The sequence below is a fragment of the Euphorbia lathyris genome, chromosome 1 (genome assembly GCF_963576675.1).
Source record: "Euphorbia lathyris chromosome 1, ddEupLath1.1, whole genome shotgun sequence".
NCBI classification, from domain to species: Eukaryota; Viridiplantae; Streptophyta; class Magnoliopsida; order Malpighiales; family Euphorbiaceae; genus Euphorbia; species Euphorbia lathyris.
This window is the reverse complement of record NC_088910.1, coordinates 131,383,632-131,405,901: the sequence shown is the minus strand read 5'-3', so window position 1 is coordinate 131,405,901 and position 22,270 is coordinate 131,383,632. Positions and strand designations below refer to the sequence as shown.

Here is a 22,270-nt window from a genome sequence, read left to right as displayed (position 1 = left end):
AGAGTTAATACACGTCTCCTTCGCGTGACCATACAACCCAAAATTCGTTCACGTTACACGAAGGCCCTCATATTCCGTATGATTAACTTCATCTTTGATCCATAATTGAGGAACCAACGAGGAGGACAAATCAATCTCTACACAAATATGCACAAAACAGCCATATGTAGTTTTACCTATACTTGTATCCACTCGAATAGCTCTGCCAAAAATTTACTAATGGCCAACTACAAATTCTCTTCAAAAAATTACAAGGGAGATTCGGAAATTGAAGCCAAACCAAAGTAAAATTATCCGCAACACTACAAGCATATAAATCAGGCATCCAGGTCTGAACTACCACGTAATGCCCTTGAACAATCCAAAGACCTTTATGAATAACTTTCTCTATTTATAGGATTGTCGAACTTCATCAAATGGTAGTCATGCCCAATATCCATTATATTAACATCCGCAACTGATTTTAAGGTTCTCTAACCTATTGCTCAAGGCGATATAGTCTATATTCTTGCTAAGGAGTTTCACAATAAGATCATCCTTCCATAGCTGAAATAATTTCTCTTTGAACTAAGGAGATAAGCCGATTCTCGATTTCAAATGATCCACATCAATAAAGTTCACAATAATGAGCCTTTTCACTTTTAAGTCAACAACATTTCTAATTTTAATAATTTCCTCATCGCTGATGGTAGAATCTAGATAAGAGTTGAAAGGAGAGATTAGAGGGATTTAAGAGGAATCGCCCCAGTCAAGCGGCTCAAGAAGCAACCTAGAGGGTAGTGGCAACAATGGAAAGGGAAGACACCAATACGGACGCATCCCAGTGCTTGGGGAGGAGGGGGGAGTGGAGTCCCCTACTCCGTCGAAACCTTGAATAAGGTGTTGTCTCCGCCGGAATTAGCCCTCCTCTTATCTTCAACCTTTTACCCCTTTTACAAATTCTGAACCTTTTCTTTCTTTTTTTTTTTCTTTTTTTTCAATCCTCCTCCTTCATTTGTGCATCCCAACACCGCCGTTGAAGTTCGTGCCTCGTTCGCTGCCCACTGCATGACTAAAATTAGCCCTACTTAATCTCGAATCCTGACTCCGCCAGCGGAAGGCGGAGCTGAGACGTTAGAGTTCAACAATAAATCATACACGTACCCCTGAAGTTGACAACCATGATCAGTTTAGTTTAAATCGAAGTTTAGGTATCAACTCAGTTCGCAAAAATTAACATATTAGCCTAAAAAATAATTAGTTCTAATACGTATTAATACCTAAAAGTTATCAAATTTGGGTTAATTTGTACCATTTTGACCCTTAATTAAAAAAACCATATCTTTTGCAAATGTGTTGAAGAAACAAGGGCATTTTAGTAAATTGACTTGTAAAAAGAAGCATCCACACCTCAAGGAGAGAATCTAAAAGGTGGCATGCAAGCAAGAAGCTCGAGGACCTCTATAATTCACCGCACAAACATCTGTAAAACACAAGCTCATCCCACGTGGCTTTTTTCTCTTTCTATCCCTTCTTTATTTTATTATTTTCATTTAGTTCCATTATTTATTCATTTTTTTAAAAGACTTCCATTATTTACTTAAAAATAAAAAAAGGTCCAATTTTTATTTTCTACCTTTTCCGATTTTCTTCATTATTTCTTCCATTTTTCCAATCCCATAAATACAGACTCTCAGACTCACCCTCTCTTCCGTGATATCAGTAACCACTTCCCCAATTTCAATTTCAATTTCACTTCTTCTTCTTTAATCCGCCTCCAATTCCCTCTTTTTCTCCCCTTTTTTTCCGGCGGGATGAGCCATATTCTCGTCACCGGCGGTGCCGGTTATATTGGTAGTCACACTGTTGTTCAGCTTCTTTTAGATGGTTACTCCGTCGTCGTTGTTGATAATCTCGATAACGCTTCAATTATCGCTCTCCAAAGAGTCAAGGAACTCGCCGGTAAACAAGGCAAAAATCTCAGTTTTCAGAAGGTCCTCTTTTCTCTCCTGTTTTTTAATTTTGAATTCTAATTATAGTTTATTAGTTGAATTTTGGGGTTCTAGTTAGATTTATCGACTGTGGAAGGGAAATTGAGAATTTCGTTTTTCTCTCTCGATGTCGGTGCTTTTTTTTACTCTGTTTAATTACTTAAACTGTACGTAGTTAAGATCATGAGTTCTGAAACTGAGAATTGGGAATTCTGCGTTGGTGATATGAAATTGGGTTTAATTTTGGGTTTTCTTATCTTTTTCAAGTGAGTTTCGCCATCAATTTTGTGTTTTTAATGTGTAATCATGTGAATGGGCCCAGTTCTTGGATAATTGACTGCTTGATTGCTCTTTTACAGGTTGACATAAGGGACAAGGCAGCTCTGGAAAAGGTTTTCTCTGAGACAAAGTATGAATTTATGGATCCTTTTTCCTAAATTAAGATTCTATGATTATGAGATTTTGGTTGGTAGCTGGATTTTTTATTTTGATTTTCCTAAATTAATAGTTTTTGTCATTATGATCTTTTGTTTGCAAGCTGGAATCAATCTGTCTTCTTTAGCAGCTCACCAGTACTAAGATTACTCAAGGATTTCACATGCATATATATGAACAACTCAAAAGTAGATCATGGTTGCTGTACATATGCTAAATTTTAAAAATGATATTTACAAAAATAAACTTAGTGGTTTCACGCATTTGCAAATATGTCGATGTGGTTTAAAAGTTTGCAAACCCGGGTATCCGACCCTCCTTAACTTACAAATATAGATTTTTTCACTAATACCAAGGAATTTGGATTATTTTATTACTTTTTTTTTCCTGGTTTCAAATGTTTTTATATGTTAAGGGTACAATGAGATAAAAAGACAGTTGGAATTTTTGTTGTCTTGTACCCAAATTTGAATGGCTTTAATGAAAAAGTCCGTCTATGTTTGTGAACTTTTAGACTTAAAGGACGTTTTGCAAATGCTTATAACCACGAGGTTTATTTTTGTACTTTGGTTTTTTGAAAAAATAGTAATAAAATTAGAAAGATGAGGGTTTCTTTTCTCCAACTGTATGTATGCTATTTCTTTAGGGAAAAAAGTGATAGAGAATGATTGGTTATGTATACATTATTAGTTGATCTGAATGTGAAAGGTGGAAAAAGGGGAAAAAAATAATTGTTGCATAATTGTAACCATCTATGACCGTTATGCTGTACCTTCTTTTTAATATTTTATTTAATGAGTAATTATATTTCTTTTTCCTGTTGCTTAGGCTCAAATCTTTGCAACTCTCTTATTATTACTTTTTTCCTGTTTTGCCCCATAGATTTGATGCTGTTATCCACTTTGCTGGGCTCAAAGCTGTTGGTGAGAGTGTGCGAAACCCATTGCTTTATTTTGACAACAATCTTATTGGGACAATTATGTTGCTGGAAGTAATGAGTGCCCATGGATGCAAGAAGGTAGCTTTCTCTATATTATCTGTAACTATGTTGCACAGGAAGTCGGAAATTTTGAATTTAAAGCGTTTTTCCGTTTCAGAAACGTGAAACCCTTGGGAAATTCTACAAAATGTTTGTGTCGCATTTCCGTATTATAAGAAAATTGGAAATTTGTTTCTTATAATTTGGAAACAAAATGTGATGTGTTCTCAAAAGTAGATTAGTGTTAATCACATGTTCAGTAAATCCTTAATATTTTCTAGATCATCTTCTATAAGCTTTTAAAATGAAAAAATCTCTTTTCCCCCTGTATTATTTGACTTGTACGTAATTTTTTTTAATATGCGCGCTTATAATTTTATAATTTTATAGATGTACTCATGTATTTTTATTATTTACATATTTTCCCACGTTCCCGTTTCCCATAATTTTTTTATAAAGGTCATTTGTGCTTTGTAGACTGTTAATAATGGCATACTTTGCTGTGATGAAGTGAACTGATTTTGCATGTTTTGGATTCACTCCAGCTTGTCTTTTCGTCATCGGCCACTGTTTATGGTTGGCCAAAGGAGGTACCATGTACAGAAGAGTCCCCCTTATCTGCACTGAACCCATATGGACGAACCAAGGTATTTTTTTATGACGTTAATTTGGTGAATTCTGGTGTTTGCTCCTAAGAAGTAGTAGTTGATTTAAATTTGGAAAATCTGATGACTTGTGTTCTTCCAGCTTGTCATTGAGGAAATTTGTCATGATGTCTATCGTTCAGATTCTGAATGGAAGATGGTTTTACTGAGATACTTCAATCCAGTTGGTGCTCATCCTAGTGGGCGTATTGGTGAGGATCCCCATGGAACTCCGAACAATCTCATGCCTTATGCACAACAGGTTGCTGTTGGCAGGCAGCGTCATCTGACTGTCTTCGGTACTGATTATTCGACCAAGGATGGTACTGGGGTATGCTTGCACTGCCTTTATGATGACGTTCTTTCAAATTTATTTGTTGTCTTCATGTGTCTGAACTGTGGGTGATTTCATCAAGTCTTGTGTTCGATTTTTATTCATTAGGCTTTTTTGGTTTTAGGCTTCTAGCTTGCCAGGCCGTGGTTTGATGTTTAGAAGGGAGAGTTAAACTTGACCATAATAATATTTGAAACTGCTGGGATGTGTTCGTCTAATTTGTTTCTGTTTTCATGAGAAGAAACATGGATGAAAGAAATAGGCGTGCCTCATTTTTAGCGTTGTCTCTATTTTTCTCTTTTTTAGCTTTGTGGATCTGTCTTCACCAGCTTGTTGATTGTGCAATATCTAATATGAATGAACTTGTTTGGAAGAAGAATTTCTAATGCATTTTTTCAGTCCCTGATCATCACGTTGATACTTACCTCCTTTCAGGTACGTGACTACATTCACGTTGTTGACTTAGCAGAGGGCCACATTGCTGCATTACGCAAGGTTTCTGATCCCAAAATAGGTACGTGCTATAATAATAACCACTCATTTATCAGTTCAATTTTACCACAATTTTCTCTGTTTGCTTGGTACTTCGCGATATCGGGTTGGTGGTTGTTTTAGGATGTTGGAAACGGTGTTCTCTTCATTCCATAACCTATTTATTTGTGACATTGGCTCATGCAATGCCAAGATGGTTCAGTAGTCTGAACCATACTAAATGGCCGATACAGCATTAGATAGTGTATATTAGTTGCCTCGAGGTTTTTTTTACTAATTGCTATATTAGATGTTTGATGAGTGATAATGTCACCTGAAACTGGGGTGTCAAAACGGGTTATCGTGTCATAATTATGTTGTCATCTATATGTTCCACATGATTATATAAATGCAACAAAAATAACAATCGTATCAGACATGTCCTGTTGTCGTGTCAGGAATTGACTGTCCTAACCTGAAATTTTCCTATGTGAGTAGTTAGTTTGATGTAATGAACTGGCTTATGTTTCTTCCAGTTCTCCTCGTCTTCAACTGCAATCCTGAAGTCGTCAAGATGTCTTCAGACTATAAACATTCGATAACGATTATTGTCTTGAAATTTTAAATCTGTCCTTCGTAACCTTCATTTGTTTCTTTCAGAAATATGCTTTCATTAATCAATTAGATTCTGGGTTTTATTTTTGGTATTTCTCAAATTGCTGGTATTGTCCGTTATATATGATTGCTATAAATTCTCAATGACATTGGTTCCACAATTACGGATCACAGGCTGTGAGGTATACAACTTGGGAACTGGGAAAGGAACATCAGTTTTGGAAATGGTAGCAGCATTTGAAAAGGCATCTGGAAAGGTACTATTTGTGTATTTTCTTTCAGTTCGAGACGTGTATAACACTGTTGAGAATGTATTGTTTCGGTATAATAATTGTTTGCTTGTTGATGCTTCTGCAATTTTCTGCATTGGGCTCTAATGTGTATCTTTTATTCCTCTGGCATTACGGCCTTTACCACAACGGTGTTGTCCTTTTGCATTTCACTTCACTGCCTAAAGCTCCATTGTGTGTTTAAGTTCTTTTCTTTCTAAGAGGTAATAGAATAACCTTGTTGAAGAGTAATGATCATACGTCTGTAATGCACTGTATGTCCCGCAATAGTTCTGGTTCTTTTACCCTTTCCCGGGAGTCTATAGCTATTACTTTGAGACACTAAAGAGGTTTAAGAACTAGTTCATAGCTTCTCAATAACAGGGACGGGGTCCAAGCCATCAGTGAGATACCACTCTGGAAGAGCTAGAATTCTAACCTTGTGTCAGGACCCCGGTTTGCATTGGCCAGCTCTTCTGCTATGCACTTAATGCTTCACCAAGCAAGGAGCCAGTTTCAGGATGCCCAAGATGGCTTCTTTCAGGAACAGGGATGAGAAAGTAGCGCTTGCTGCAACTAGTGCTCTTCTGCACAATCTTTAGCTTCTAGTTCTTCGTTCTCTCTCGCCAACCCGACTATTATTTTTATGAACTCTATTCGCACACAGAAACCGGATTAGTAATTACCTTTCATTCTGTTAGTAACTAGGTATACCTTGTCACAGCCTTCTGCACATAGGGTGTTAGCATTATTTTTGCGCAACTTCTCCTGATCATTTTACTCCCTTTATCGATACTTCTCCTGATGTTTTTACCCCCCGTATGGCTGTTAATACTCATAACTTTGGTCCTGTGACAGAAAATTCCAGTCGTAAAGGCTGGAAGGCGCCCTGGCGATGCTGGAATTGTTTACGCATCAACACAGAAGGCAGAACGCGAATTGAACTGGAAGTAAGTGTCACATCGCGCTACGAACGCATCATCTACTTGTTTTAAACCGCTAAATCGTGCATTTTCAATCTCATGTATGCTCTATTCTATGTTGCAGGGCAAAATTCGGCATTGACGATATGTGCAGGGATCAATGGAACTGGGCAAGCAAGAACCCGTACGGCTATGAATCTACAGAGAACAATACAGAGAACAATAACAACAACTACAACTATAATTGAAGAGATTAAAGACTAGTTATCAATTTATCATCATCATCATCAATCCTAGACTCCAACATATATAATCCTCCTTTGACCTTTCACAGCCTCACCCCGCCTCGCCGTCCCGTGTTTTTGTATATGCTTATAAAGCTTGCAGTGTTAGTTCCCTTTTTTCTTTTCTTGTTCTGATTGTTAGTTGCTGGTAGAAAATTTTAGGCTGATATATTACATTAAATTATAGATGATGGTTTTATTATAATTCTTCCCCAAATAAGCTTATAATCCACCGCGATCCGCCGTACAGAAAAAGGTCCAAATAGGTGTCCCTCTTGCAGAAGCAGAACACTGTTTTGGTGATTTGGAAACTTAGAGGGCAAAAAAAGTTATTCTTTTTAACTTTGATTAGTGAATTATACTGTGTATCCCTTTTCAATCAGTAAATAATATTTTTATCTAATGCTAGTTTGTTTTTGCTGTTTTAGTGTCAATTCGGGTTGGCGTGTAATAATCGTGATATGTTATCTACATATTCCATTGGTTATATAGTATATTGTAGTATTACAAATGATAATCGTGTCGAACGACTTGATTAATTATTTGGAATTTTTCTTGTTCTGCTTATGTTAAGCGATGGAGAGTAATTGAGAAAGAAAGAAGTAACTTGGAATTATGTTCTTGAAAAGGGCTAATCTTGCCTTTATAGTAGCTATGTTCTTGAGTTGGAGTGGGTTCGGGTTGGATTTAATCGGATTTTACATTAAATTACTTGTTCAAGCTCAATTTGTATTACATTTATATTGGGATGTGCTAAACAGGGTCATGATCAAGCCGAGTCGAGTTTTGGGCTGCTTAGAAAATTGATGAGCTCGAGCTTAACATTCTTCGTGAGCGACTCACGAACTGTTTGCGAGTTTGTTCACAAGTAGTTCACTAATTTAGTTCATGAATTTGTGAATAACTTGTTAATTATATTTATTAATTATGTTAGATTTAAAATATCTTTAACACTAATTCAAAAACAAATTCTTTAATACAAAACTACATAGTTTTTGATATCTTTGTAGGAAATATTATTGTTAGAAAAATAAACGAAGTAAGCTTGCTTACGAATGTGTTTATGAACATTATAATCGAATTTATTCATGAATCTATAATTGAGCCTGTTCAGGGCCGGTTCTGGGCATAGGTCGGGGGCTCAAATTTTTTAATTTTTTTTTAATATAGAGTGTTTTTTTTATAAATGTAGTTATAATACTCATTTAGGTCTAAAATGGATTCAAATTTCTATTTTAGAACTTTTAAATATAATTTAAAGGTCCATTATCTCTAATTTTGCCCGAGGCCAATAAAATGTTAGGACCGGTCCTGAGCCTGCTCTTGAGTTTTTGAATCGATTTTTACCGTATTCAAGTTTGGCTCGATTTACAAATCGAGTCGAATAATCGAGCCGAACATCGAACCGCTCATGAGCGGTTCGGTTCATTTACAGCCCTAGTACCAAAGTAAGTTCAGTTCAGCGGAGTAACTAACATATATTTATATTTAATTAAAAAGAAATTTAAAAGGTGTAAGGTTGATGTAGTTTTTGCATTTCAAATAAAAATTGCATTTAAATTAAAGAAGCCTGTTCATAATGGGCATGTTTTATGGGCATGCTTTATTGATGAATGATAGAGGCATGAGATTTATATAATGGACCTTGCATTATTGATGAATTATAGACAGCAGGAGATTTTTGTAAATGGGTTGCAAGAATTCTGATATTAAAATTTTAATTAATTATAACAAAATAATTTTGTATAACCATAGTGAGCTGCTAAATACCGCCATCAAATTCCTTTTCACCCGTCACTTTTGGACTTTTTTGCCCTTCTCATAATTTTGATCAAAAACTGAAAATTCTCTCTCCAAAATCATAAACCCGAACAACAATAATTGAAATTATGAAAATAATTGATGTGTGACAATCCGAACCCCGAAAATGGATGATTACGAGTCGGAAACATTAAGATTTACATCTTTTTATCAAAGAACTCATGAAAATAATACATATTTTTCATGGTCACAAAAAATGGGAGAATTTTTAATTTTTCGTCATAAAAAATTGAATAATTTAGTATTTTTCGTCACTAAAATTTTTACGATTTTGCATATTTCAAAATTTAGCCTAAACGGATGCGGCATACCATTCCCACCATGGTGGGAACGGATGCGGCATCCGTTCCCGCCATGGTGGGAATGGTATGCCGCATTCGTTCCGACCATATAAACGGATGCGGCATACCATTGCCACCGTGGCGGGAACGGATGCGGCATCCGTTTAGGCTAAATTTTGAATTTTCTCTCAAAATTTTTTTTTCCCAATTTTGATAAATTTTTTATGCCAAGGGCAAAATGGTCCAATGGGTGCGGTGATAAGGAATTTGGGTGTGGTATATAACAATACCCATAACATATGATTAAAATTAATCTTGCTTGGAAACGTCAGAGTTAAACTTATATAATATAAATAGGGTGGGTATAAACCAGCTACACAGACCAACATGTTGACAGTAAACTACAGACAACCTCAATGAGGATTTAAAGTAGAATTTACAGACTATCTAAGGGCTAAATTATGATGGTATGGAAAATCAAACCTCAAAATTGACGGTAGAGATTCAACTCCTTATCGTTCAGACCAACCCTCATTCGCTTGATTGTTAATTTAGCATATAATGTGTTCGTCTTCATTCGATCTAAAAAAAATTCAAATGGGTCATCTAAATTTGATCCAAATTTTAATCCGTTAATTTTATGTTGGGTTAGCATCGAATTCGTAATTTATAAAACATGTAAAAACTATCAATAAAATAGTGAAGAATTTTTTTTTTTTGGTAGAAAAATAGTGAAGAATTTAAACATGCGTAAAGTTAAAAAAAAAGAAAATTTATGTGTTTTTACGTTTTGTCAATAAAAATTTTGTCCAACAAGGACTGAGGTTTTTGTTTACTAAAAATGAGGATCTTTTAGTTTAACACTATAAAAAAAATTATTAAGGGCTTCAAAATGAAAAATGTCAAGAATTACCGTTAGTTAGTACCACATTTACTATTTAACCAAATTTTTTATTTCTAAAATCATCATTTTTGGAGTTTTTTCTTTTTAAACATCCACTTTCTCTCTCTTTATCAAACAATGCCTAAATTACCTAAAAATTAAACAGTTGAAGAATTAAGTTGTTGAAAATATCATTAAGTGTTTGAATTTTTCGATTTTGAGGTCATCAATAGCCATTTTAATTTTTAGGTCCTTATTTTTAGCAAAGAGAAACCTTAGTAATTTTGTAGTTGCAAAAAAAAAAAAAAAAAAACAATCTCACTCTCCATTTGGACAAAAAAAACGCCACAAGTATCTATTTGACAAAACATGAAAGTATAAGGGTTTTTTTGAACTACGCTCTAACAATTGTATTATATTTTGAGTTAATAACTCTATTCCAACCCAAGTTAGATTTGAGGGTAAATAATTTATAAGTTTCTAGGTTTGTATAAATACTTCATCCCTTTATTCATAATTTTTATATAAATAATAAGTTTATTTTTTTTTGGTAAGAAAGGAAAGGAAAAAAAACAAAACCAACAAAAAACCTACACCGGGATCAGTCTAGGAAGGCTGACCCCAATCCTATCCTCTAGGAGAGAAGGCAAAAGAAAAGAAGGAGGAACAGAGAGGGTATAAATAATAAGTTTATCATTCTACCGTAATTAATTTATTACATATTTTTAATTAAATTTTATATAATTTTTTTATTATATTAATGTAAATATGAAAAGTAATATTAGTAATAAAATCATACTATTATTCAAACATATTTTTAATAAATAATAGATAATCGAATTTATAATATTTTAATTTATAATCAACAATTTATTAAAAGAATATTTTAATAAATAATTATATAAAATATTGACAATTCAATTATCTACCATAAATTATTTCAATATTTCATAATGTTGGGTAAATTGATATATTAAAAAAACTTGTTAGATCTCTTCCAAAAAACAAACAAACTTGTTATATTAAAAAATTAACAATGTGATGTTTCCCTATATTTGACTAAAATGGTATGTATTCAAAATAATTATTTATTATTTATAAAAATTTAATATTAATTATTTCATAAATTTAATTTTAGTGATTAAGTTAAAAAAAATCATTACTATTTAATTTATATTTCATTTAATGGATCCTGACTTAATAAATTAAATTAAAGAGTACATAAATTACAAACATAATATAAAATAAAATTATATTTTGCCTAAATAGCCAGAACTTAATTAAAGGCATTAGAAGGCTTGGCGACTCCTTTGAGTCTATTTGTTTTGCTCATATTTATAGGGAGCAAAATCGTGTTGCGGTCCGTCTTGCAGTTGAAGGTCATTCAAGAATGTTGGGGCTTTCTGTTTTTGCTTCTTCTCCGGTCTTCATCTCTTCTTTGATCTTAGAGGATGTGGTGGGGGTCAGTTTCCCTAGGCTGATCCCGGGTTGAGCGGTCTTTTGTTTGTTTTTCTTTTCCTTTCCTACAAAAAAAAATATATTAATGATAACATCGGGATATTATCGCAAGGACCAAAAGAGATAATCGCCTCAAGTATGCCACGTGGCATAGGAAGCCGCCCGGTGGATCCCCCTGGGTTAGCTCTAAGAGATCCGCTGGCGGATCTCTATGGCGAATCTCTCCATTTACCTAAGTAACGGCTAACCGTCAACTCGGCCATAATGATCATTAAATGAATCATTAATAGTCTTAACCCGCCAGGTTAAGAGTAACTTGTAACCGCCATTAAATGAGCATTAATGGAGACTCTCTAGTTACCTAGAAGTTACAAATCCATCAAACTATAAATAGCCTACGTCTAGGCTATCGAGGTATATATATTCTTACTCTTCGCTAAGCTTTGTCCATACAGTTTATTCTCCATATTTGTTACTGACTTTAGCATCGGAGTGTCCCCGGCCGATCCCAACGGCGCCTCACAGGGACGTGATCCGATCAGAAATTTCTCCAGTGTTATCAATTGGTGCGGTGAACGTGGAATCCTTGGTCAAATAAAGGATTTTTTGTTCACACTGAAACATCATGATGAAGGAAAGACGAAATTCCTCCTCTGAGATTAAATCACTGATAATTACACCGCCAAGTGCTGGTCGCACAGATACGACCACTCCTGAGAATTGTTATAAATGTCACAAGGAAAATGGCTATGCGGATGCTCGCTGGAAGTTGACTCGAAAAACCAAACGACTTGGTGGACAAGGTAAATTGGATCGATTTATCCAAATAGAAGGAAGAGAAGATGATAGACTCAAGGAGGACTCGACGAAAAGGAAGAGAAAAAACATAATTAACGTCATAGCTGGCGGACCTGGTTATCAGCCAACGGCAAAGAAGGCAAGGATGACCACCCTTGAGAGAATGTCATTAAACCGCCCTTTTTCAGATACAGGTCAGAAGATTGCACCCCATGCGGACGCACTGGTTGTCACCATGAGGGTTGAAGGTTGGGAAATAAGGCGAGTAATGATTGATACGGGAAGTTCATGTAACATCATTACGCGAGGAGCATTCGCTAAACTCAAAATTGATCCTGTCCGGGTAGAACCAACTGTGGTCGATATTTTAGGAGTAACTGGTCATACCATTCAGACGAAAGGTCAGGTTACTTTGGACTGCGAGCTTACTGGGGATGATCAAGTTTGGAGAGAAGATTTGGAGTTTTCAATCTTAGATGGACAATTAGCTTACAATGTTATCCTTGGACGACCTTTTATCTCCGAAGTTGCAGCTCTTATCTCCATTCGCCATTTAACACTCTACATTCCCACGGTCAATGGATGCATGATGGTCAAAGGTTGTCAAAAAGTGGCCCAAGAGACATATTCTGCATCCTTAATGATTCGCCCTCAATCTAAGGAGGAGGATGAGGAGGAACGCATCACAATGGCTTTGGGGGAAACCGAAATGTACCCTGTGGCGGATGGGAAGCAGGTGCGGATAGCTAAAAGTCTACAAGGTGAGATCAGAGACGCAATCACCAAAGTACTTGGCGAAACTGAAGATGTTTTCACGTGGAAGGATGAAGTACTCCCCGGGATTAGCCCAGACGTGATCACCCATAAACTCAACATTGACAAAAGCGCGGTTCCTGTGGCTCAGAAGAGGAGAAACCATGGTCCGGAAAGGCAAAAAGTGATTGAGGATGAAATCGCCAAGCTCCAAAAGGCGGATGCCATCGAGGAGGTGCTGTATACCCAGTGGTTGGCGAACGTCGTACTAGTCAAGAAAGCTGGCATGTCTTATCGTATGTGCATCGATTTCACAGATCTTAATAAAGCTTGCCCCAAAGATAATTATCCTCTACCGTGCATAGACATGCTTGTAGATGGAACTGTCGGTCACGCAATGTATTCCTTTACTGATGTAAAGTCTAGTTATCATCAAATCCCTATGGAGCCCTCGGATAGAATCAAGACCTCGTTCGTAACACATCAGGCCACTTATTGTTTCAAAGTTATGCCCTTCGGGCTCAAGAATGCGGGAGCTACCTATCAGAGGATGATGAACAAGATATTCGCGGACAATAAAAGTGGTAATTATTCCGTCTACGTAGATGACATGATCATTAAAAGCACGACGACAGAAAGGCATGCAGAAGATATAAAGGAAGTACTGGGCGTACTGCGACACCACAACATCAAGTTAAATCCCGAGAAATGCACTTTTGGAGCTACATATGGAAAAATTTTAGGATTCATGATCAGTGAAAAAGGAGTTAGCCCAAACCCTGACAAAGTCAAAGCAGTTCTTGAGATGCAAGCGCCCCGGAACATCAAGGAGGTACAACGCCTTAACGGGCGTATCATAGCCTTGGGCAGGTTTATTTCTTGCTCAGCCCGTAGATGTCAGCCTTTTTTCGAAGTTATCAAACAGCAAAAAGCATTCGAGTGGAATGAAGATTGTCAGAATGCCTTTGAAGGAATCAAGCGGTTCCTCACAGAACCACCTATGATGAGTCGACCTTTGAAGGGAGAAGATTTATACATGTATGTATCGGTCACGGATAAAGCCGTATGCACGGTCATGATACGGGAGGAGGATGGCCAACAGTTCCCAATTTATTACGTGAGCAAGGTTTTGAAAGATGCTGAAACCAGATATTCAAGACTAGATAAAATGGCACTGGCTGTTGTAACCACGGCAATACGCCTTAGGCCATATTTTCAGGCGCATACAGTAATAGTTCGTACTAATATACCAATGAGAAAAGTATTGCAGAAGCCGGACACTTCGGGAAGGTTGATGGAATGGGCGATCCGCCTAGGCGAATTTGATGTAAGATATGAAAGCAGGTCATCATTGAAAAGTCAAGTCCTGGCGGACTTCGTGAATGAATTTACTGATGAGGGGATATCTCATCCCAAACCTCCGTTAGAAGAATGGTCGATGTATAACGACGGGGCTTCATCGGCGAAGGGAGCAGGGGTGGGAGTTGTGATCAAGGGTCCCCATTACATAAAATTGCGGTACGCAGCAAAATTAAATTTCCATGCCACTAATAATACTGCTGAGTACGAGGCCCTGATATTGGGTCTACGTATACTTCAAGAGATCACCCCGGAGCGGATCGTGATCTACAGCGATTCAAAACTAATGGTCAACCAAGTCATCAAGAATTACGAGGTAAAAGACGAGATCCTGGCCAAATATGTAGCAGAAGTCAAAAAATTGCTAGATAACCTTGAAGCTAAAGAAGCCAGATGGGAATTGGTTCACATACCAAGAGAATCCAACAGAGAGGCGGATCAATTGGCCAAAATGGCTTCTTGTGAGGCAAACTGGGCGGATCCGGACTGTCCCTTCGAGGTAAAAATGGCCCCGGCATTTGTATCTGCAGAAGTAACCCTACTCACAACAGTGGAAGATGATTGGAGGACGGTTATCCGCCAATTCTTGCTAAATGGAACATTACCTGAAGATAAAGAAGAGTCGCGAAGGATAATCAGAAGGGCAGCTTATTTCTCCTTGATCAATGATGGTCTTTATAGAAAATCCTTTAGCCATCATTGGCTGAAGTGCATTCTACCTGAGGAGGGACAGCAAATCCTTAAGGAGCTACATGAGGGATCTTGTGGATCACACGAGGCATCCGCCACGATTTTGAAAAAATCCAGGTTAGCAGGTTTCTACTGGCCCACGGCCGAGTTAGACGCCCAGAGTTTGGTAGAATCTTGTCACAGTTGCCAGATTCATGCAAATGAGTCACACACCACCAAGCACATCCAAAAACCAATCATAGAAGGCCGCCCGTTCGCCCTCTGAGGAATAGACATTGTTGGCCCATTTCCTCCAACTCGCCGGCAAAAGAGGTATGTAATAGTGGCGGTTGACCATTTCACCAAATGGGTGGAAGCCGAGGCTGTTTCCTCCATTACAGCGGAGCGGATAGTGGAGTTTGTTAGGGACAACATCGTGGGAAGATACGGCATTCCACATACTATTATCACCGACAACGGGACACAATTTAACTGTGGCAAATTCAAGGCTTTTTGTGAGGGATTGGGCATCCTGAACAGATTCGCTTCCGTTTATTATCCTCAGTCCAATGGAATGACCGAAGTAACCAACCGAACGATTGTAAAAGGGATAAAAAAGAGACTAGGAGAACACGACAAAAAATGGGCGGATCAGCTTACGAGTGTTTTGTGGGCTTATCGTACAACTCCTAGAATTGCTACAGGAGAAACGCCATTCGCCCTTTCTCATGGAGTGGAGGCCGTAATCCCAGTTGAAATACAAGTCCCCAGTGATCGAGTGGCCTTTTATTGCGAAGAGGACAATGATAAACGGTTAAGGGACCGCCTAGATCGGGTTGAAGACCGTAGAAACCAATCCTATGTGCGCATGGCAGCGTATAAGCAGCGGATTGCCTCTTATCATGACAAAAATGTCAAGCTTGCGTGTCACACCCGACCCTAAATGGCATCAAGTATGAACGGAAGTTAAGATAACCAACGCCTATCAGTCTCAAAGGCGAATCTATTCTCTAGTAGATAAAAAAAATTTATGTGAACTACCTAAAGTTTATTTAATTATTTGGCTTGAACTCGATAATTATATCAAGCTTCCTACGTATCCCGAATGTCTTTTAATCTTTAATTCGAGAATCAAAGCCACGTAGTTCTACCAATTTTTTTAACTAATAATATGGTTGGATTTCTCATATTCGACTGCGCTTCATTATTACATTAATAAAATATTTATTTCTAGTAATATCATCCTCCCATTCAACATATTCTCATCTATCTTGAAATAAACAATCTATTAGTTCTAGTTTATTTTTATTTTCTTCGGGTAATGCAAGTTTAATGACTTCCAATTTATTCTTTCTTAAAATTCTTTAAGAGTACATAAATATCAACTTTTGGAAATGGCTCTATTTCTCATTTCTTTTGTTCACACATTTTAACTTTTAAAATTCTCATAATTGAGACTAAAATGTCTCACATTAACTCCTTTAAATATGAGCATTTTCCCAAACTTATTTCTCCAAGTCCTCTAAAACTTTCCCCTCTTAATAGTTTCTTATAATATAAATTATCATCCACCTTTTCCAGATTTTCAATTAACAGTTATGTCCATGGTACCTCTATCGTAATGAAATATCCCTTTGACGTATTCAAACAAGCTTCCATATTCGTTAAATTACATAATATGATTACCTTGTATTAACATAGTATGATTAGCTTGTAGTATTACATTTATTTTATTCGTATTATTTATTTATGAATTTCATGCAATCAGCCAAACTCATTTTAACAAAACCAAACTAACACATTTAAAACGGCTTTTTACCAAATCAATCCGACTCAAGGTCTGAAATGGCCTTTTTACTAAAAGGATCTAACTCAAATGTCTAAGAAGACTCATTTTACTAAATGACTCATTTTTTTATTAACTGGATTCAACACAACTTCAACACGACTCTTTTAATCAACGAATCACTTAAGTTTAATATAATTTTTATCAAACGGAATAACTCAAAGTAACTCAATTTCTATCAAACGGACTAATACGATTTTTATCAAATAAAATAACTCAAGCCAAATATGATCCTTGTCAAGTTTTATCATACAGAATAATTCAAATCTAAACGATTTCTATCAGATGAAACCAATTTAAACGCCTAAAACGACAACACCTCATTTTTATCAATTTCATAAAAAAAAAATCAACCATCTATAATCTGCAGGAAAATATCTCTCTAATTTGCAGAAAAATCTCAACTAGCTCTAATCTGCAGAATAAATACTAGAAACCAATCTAGGAGATCATCTTTATCCTCCTTCCTATTTTAATCCGACCCCAAATGGAACAGCCACAGACCTACTCTCTCAATTTAAGAATTCAGAGAACAGCAACATATTAAGCAACTGTAAGCAAAATCTTAGAAAATACGAACTCATACACAGAAACACATGAACAAGATGATTTTACCTTTGAAAATCATATTGCATGTCCAAAACGGACCATTAGAGGCTCCGAGAAAAACCAACGGTCACCAGATACTGGTAAAAGAACTCGGACTTCCGCCAAACATCGCTTGAAGCATAGATCGGAATAAGTTATTCCGTTTTCCAGCAGAATGTTTCTGAACATCAGAGGAATTGACCAGAAATTTCAGAAAACCGTTCATCCACGGTGAAGAGATAGCCCAATCGAACGTCAGTAACAGAGCAACTCCAAGACTAGTTGTTCGTTAAGATTTAATAAGGAATCAGAAGAGTAAGGGCTAGGAAGTATAAAAAATGGTGAAGAAAAAGGAACTCTCTCTTTATCTCTTTTCTTTTTCCTCTCCATTCTTCCGATGAAGAAAATCCCCCCCTCCTTTTTTTTTGAGAGAGAGACCAGATATGAATTTATCTGCCTCCCACTTTCTGATTCTTGAAAGTCCCAATTACTTTTCCCTATACAATATTATCAAAGTCTATGATTTGTATGTAATATAATATATATATATATATATACTTTTTTTTTTTTGCTAATTTCACTTTAGCCTCAAATCTTTCTAATTCATGAAATTAGATATTGTTTAATACATTTTTACATTGTTGTGTACTATTTTCCTTTAGTCCGCCACCTTTTTTTGTAATTATTTCTATTTTATGAGTAAATAGAAAATTCAGCGATTAATTGTTCAATATTCGTTAAGGAATTGAAAGTTCATCAGTAACTCGGATAATCAATTGGTTCTCAATATGAACCTTTATTATTTATTATTTCGATCACAGAAAAAATTCATCAAATATAAACCTATTTCGATTCTTCTTGAAATTACACATCAAGCTGTTATCCCGAATCTATAAACATTAAATTAAATTGATATGAAAATCGGCATTTGAATTAAAAACATGCTTTAATAACATATGATTACGTGTATATTATACACGAAATTCTAAAAATAGACTAATTGAAATGTTATATAATTTAATATCAAATTATAATAATATGAAAACTTTTGGACACGGACGTGACATTGTGGATTTGAAGATGGGGGATCTGGTGCTTCGTAAAGCTGATAAAATCCAATCTCGAGAAGGCAAAGGCAAGTTAGGGATCAATTGGGTAGGTCCATACCAGATAGTGGAGAAGGTTGGACCAGCCACATTCAAAATACAAGATACGGAGGGCAATACGCTACCACGCACATGGAATCTCCAAAATCTCCGCAAATACTTCGTCAGAAAATGAAGCACGCTCACGGTCTTGAGTACTCTTTTTTCCTTTAGCAAGCTTTTTTTTCCCATGTGGGTTTTCTTGTTAAACGGTTATCAAATGAAGCTCCTTTATAAAAAGACCTATTCGCTGTAATAAGGTGTCTTTTCCATTAATAAACATGGTTGATCAACTTTATATCCTTTACTGTTGCAATTTCAGTATGTTACAAAGAGAACATCCCGAGTTCTCTACATTCACAATAGATCCGCCACTAGGCGGATCATGGTCACCGATAGAGTTAAAACGATCCTTGGACGCAAGGTCTCTACACTCTCATATCCTTCCCAGAGAAGGATTTATAAGTCCTGCGGGCGGATCATTTCACCTCAAAGATAGGTAACAAATTGAACCCCTGGGCAGCTTTACTTCCTCCAAGAAGGAATAGAACAACTTCAAAACCTTCACAAAGGTTCATATAATGGAGTATGGCTGGCCACCTACTCCAATCTTTAAGTAAAAACGGAAAAATAGGGTTATCCCCTTTCTTCTTCGCCCTCACTACTTGAGGATCCTCCTCCGCATTCATAGATTCGCCACCAGTAAAGATACCACCTAAGGGACAAAATCTAACGAACAGACGAAATCAAATCATCCGTCACAACTATGATGTCACTATACGTGTCGGCCATAAAAGAGTATCGAACAAAATGCTCACCGAAGCATAGAACGGCGCGCAGAAGTCCAAAAGCCCTGAAGGACTTTAAAAGCCTTTTGAGGGGGCTTCTGATAACATCGGGATATTATCGCAAGGACCAAAAGAGATAATCGCCTCAAATATGCCACGTGGCATAGGAAGCCGCCCGGTGGATCCCCCTAGGTTAGCTCTAAGAGATCCGCTGGCGGATCTCTATGGCGAATCTCTCCATTTACCTAAGTAACGGCTAACCGTCAACTCGGCCATAATGATCATTAAATGAATCATTAATAGTCTTAACCCGCCAGGTTAAGAGTAACTTGTAACCGCCATTAAATGAGCATTAATGGAGACTCTCTAGTTACCTAGAAGTTACAAATCCATCAAACTATAAATAGCCTACGTCTAGGCTATCGAGGTATATATATTCTTACTCTTCGCTAAGCTTTGTCCATACAGTTTATTCTCCATATTTGTTACTGACTTTAGCATCGGAGTGTCCCCGGCCGATCCCAACGGCGCCTCACAGGGACGTGATCCGATCAGAAATTTCTCCAGTGTTATCAATTAAAGATATATTTAATATTTGAAATTAAAATATTATAAATTTGATTACCTATTTTTAATTATAAGTGCACTAAATAAAATATAATTTCATTAGTATTTTTTTGAAACAAAAGAGCAATGAATTAATGAGCCAAATCATGGCAAAATTGTAACAATGAATCAGAAACAGAACTCGATAATAAACTAAAAAAGAAGGGCAAGTGGATAAACGAGAAGACTGTACTAACACATGTGTCATCCCATTCGCTTTCCGTCTTATCCATTTGACTGAGTAAGAGTCATTTGATGTTAGAATCGATCGTATTTGAATAATTGTATCCCCAAATTCAGAATCATCTACAGAACTAGAATTTATTGCATCAATCACTTGTTTAGCATCAGATTCGAAAACCACATTCCTTATTTCATCGGCTTTTAGCCATTGCATAGCCTGTAATAGAGCTTCAACCTCATATTCTCGTGTTATCGGATAATATAACAGACTCGCACACCTCCCCATTACAAACTGTCCATTTACATCTTGTACTGCTGCTCCCATATAGAAATAAATTTATATAGATTAAAAAGTTATTTATAATTATATTAAATAATATATTAAAAATTAATTTTGACATTATTTAAATTAGTATTTGAAATAGTTGTAAATAATTTTTCAAATTTGAATTTTGTGTAAATTTCCCTTTTTAATATGAACCAAACTTGGCCAGCGGCCCATCTGGCTACTCCATAACTAAACCCAGGCAGTCTAGATTTAATTCGAACCTCTTTTACCCAATCCACCTCCTTTTTTTAAGGAGCCCATACCTCTTTGACCCAAAATATTAATTTAAACTTTTTGAACCTCATTAATTATTTTACACTAATTTTTTCCAATTTGATTATTTTAGAAACTCTGTGAGTAGGGCTGTAATTGAGCCGAGCTAAGCTTTGGCCTGATCAGACTCGGTTCGTCAAAAAATTAACGATTCGAGCTCAGCTCGAACTCTAATTATGTTTGTGAACTGCTCATGAGCTGTTCGCGAGCTTGTTCACGAGATTTCCTCGCAAGTAACTCGTTAAGTTCATGAATTTCGCTCACAAACAACTCATTAATTATGTTTATTAATTATATTAATTGAAATTTTTTAACACAAAACTACACAGTTTTGAAAACTATAAAACTAAATGCATATACACATGTTGAATTTGGCTTGCTTCTATGCGCTATACACATGTTGAAATTATAAGGTGGTCGAGGCATTAGCTTTGCGCACCAGTATGATCTGACTTGCTTCTATGCGCTATACACATGTTGAATTTGAATCAGATGCCAAGCTTGTTATTGATGCAATTCTAACAAGAATGATATCTCAGAGTTTGGAACGCTCATTCATGATTGTCGAGTTATCCTTGAATCTAATCCTACTTTCTCAGTATCGTTTGTTAGTCGGTTAGAGAATAAGGCTGCTCATTTGGTAGCTAGGCAGGCCCATTCCAATGCTATCGATTTTTTGCCTTTTGTTGTGCCCGATTGGCTATCCAACGCTATTTTTGAGGATGCAAATCTCATTCATCTATGAAATGCATTATTTTGGGTTCAAAAAAAAAGAAACTAAATTTTACACAAAACTATATTGTTTTACATTTCTCCTTCATAGAAATGTTATTATTAAAAAAATCATCGAACGAAGCTTGCTCGTTAGCATGTTCATGAACATTATAATCGAGTTTGTTCATTAACCTATAATCGAGCATTCGAGCCGAGCTTTGTCGTGTTCAAACTCGACCTATTTATAAATTGAACCGAACATGATCGAGCCTTTATCGAGCCAAATACCAAGCTGTTCTCGGCTCGACTCATTTACAACCCCAGTTGTGAGAAGCTAAATAGCAAAAAAAAAACCTCTATTTCAGAAGAAGTGCTATGAAGAAAATTTTATACAAAAATTACCTCTTAAGTATTGAGATTGAATTTTCTTCAAAAAAAAAAAAAGTATTGAGATTGAACATACATATTTGGGAAATTGCCTCTCAAACAAATTTAAGTCTAACAAGCACAAGTAATGTAAAAAAGAAATGGAAAAAACTAATTACAAGCAAACTAAAAAATATAGTATCAAAAGCAAAAAAAAAAAAAAAACAATAACAACTGAATCAAACAAACTAACGACAAATATTGGTTTATAATTATTAATTACAGTTATAAACTAATTTAATAAAAAGTAGAATTATTAATTTTATTATATATATATATAATTAGTAATTCTATTTTTTTTATTAAATTTGTTTATTTAATGTAATTAGAATACAAATTAATTAATTAAATCTGATAACGAGTAGAGAAATTCTGATCAACTTCCGTCCCTGTGGGGGCGTCGTTGGGTTCGACGGGGGAAGCTCCG

At 36.1% G+C, this 22,270-nt stretch overlaps 1 protein-coding gene across 1 annotated transcript; it reads left to right on the top strand.

Annotated features, from left to right (window-relative positions):
• The first annotated feature begins 1,612 nt into the window (after positions 1-1,612).
• On the top strand, positions 1,613-7,327 carry LOC136211016 (UDP-glucose 4-epimerase GEPI48-like). The gene is made up of 9 exons (XM_066002513.1): positions 1,613-1,973; positions 2,330-2,379; positions 3,288-3,423; positions 3,930-4,031; positions 4,132-4,359; positions 4,798-4,876; positions 5,623-5,705; positions 6,576-6,667; positions 6,765-7,327. Exons 1-9 carry the CDS (start codon positions 1,794-1,796, stop codon positions 6,886-6,888), a joined length of 1,074 nt encoding a protein of 357 aa, XP_065858585.1. The 5' UTR covers positions 1,613-1,793; the 3' UTR covers positions 6,889-7,327.
• The last annotated feature ends 14,943 nt before the right edge of the window (positions 7,328-22,270 follow it).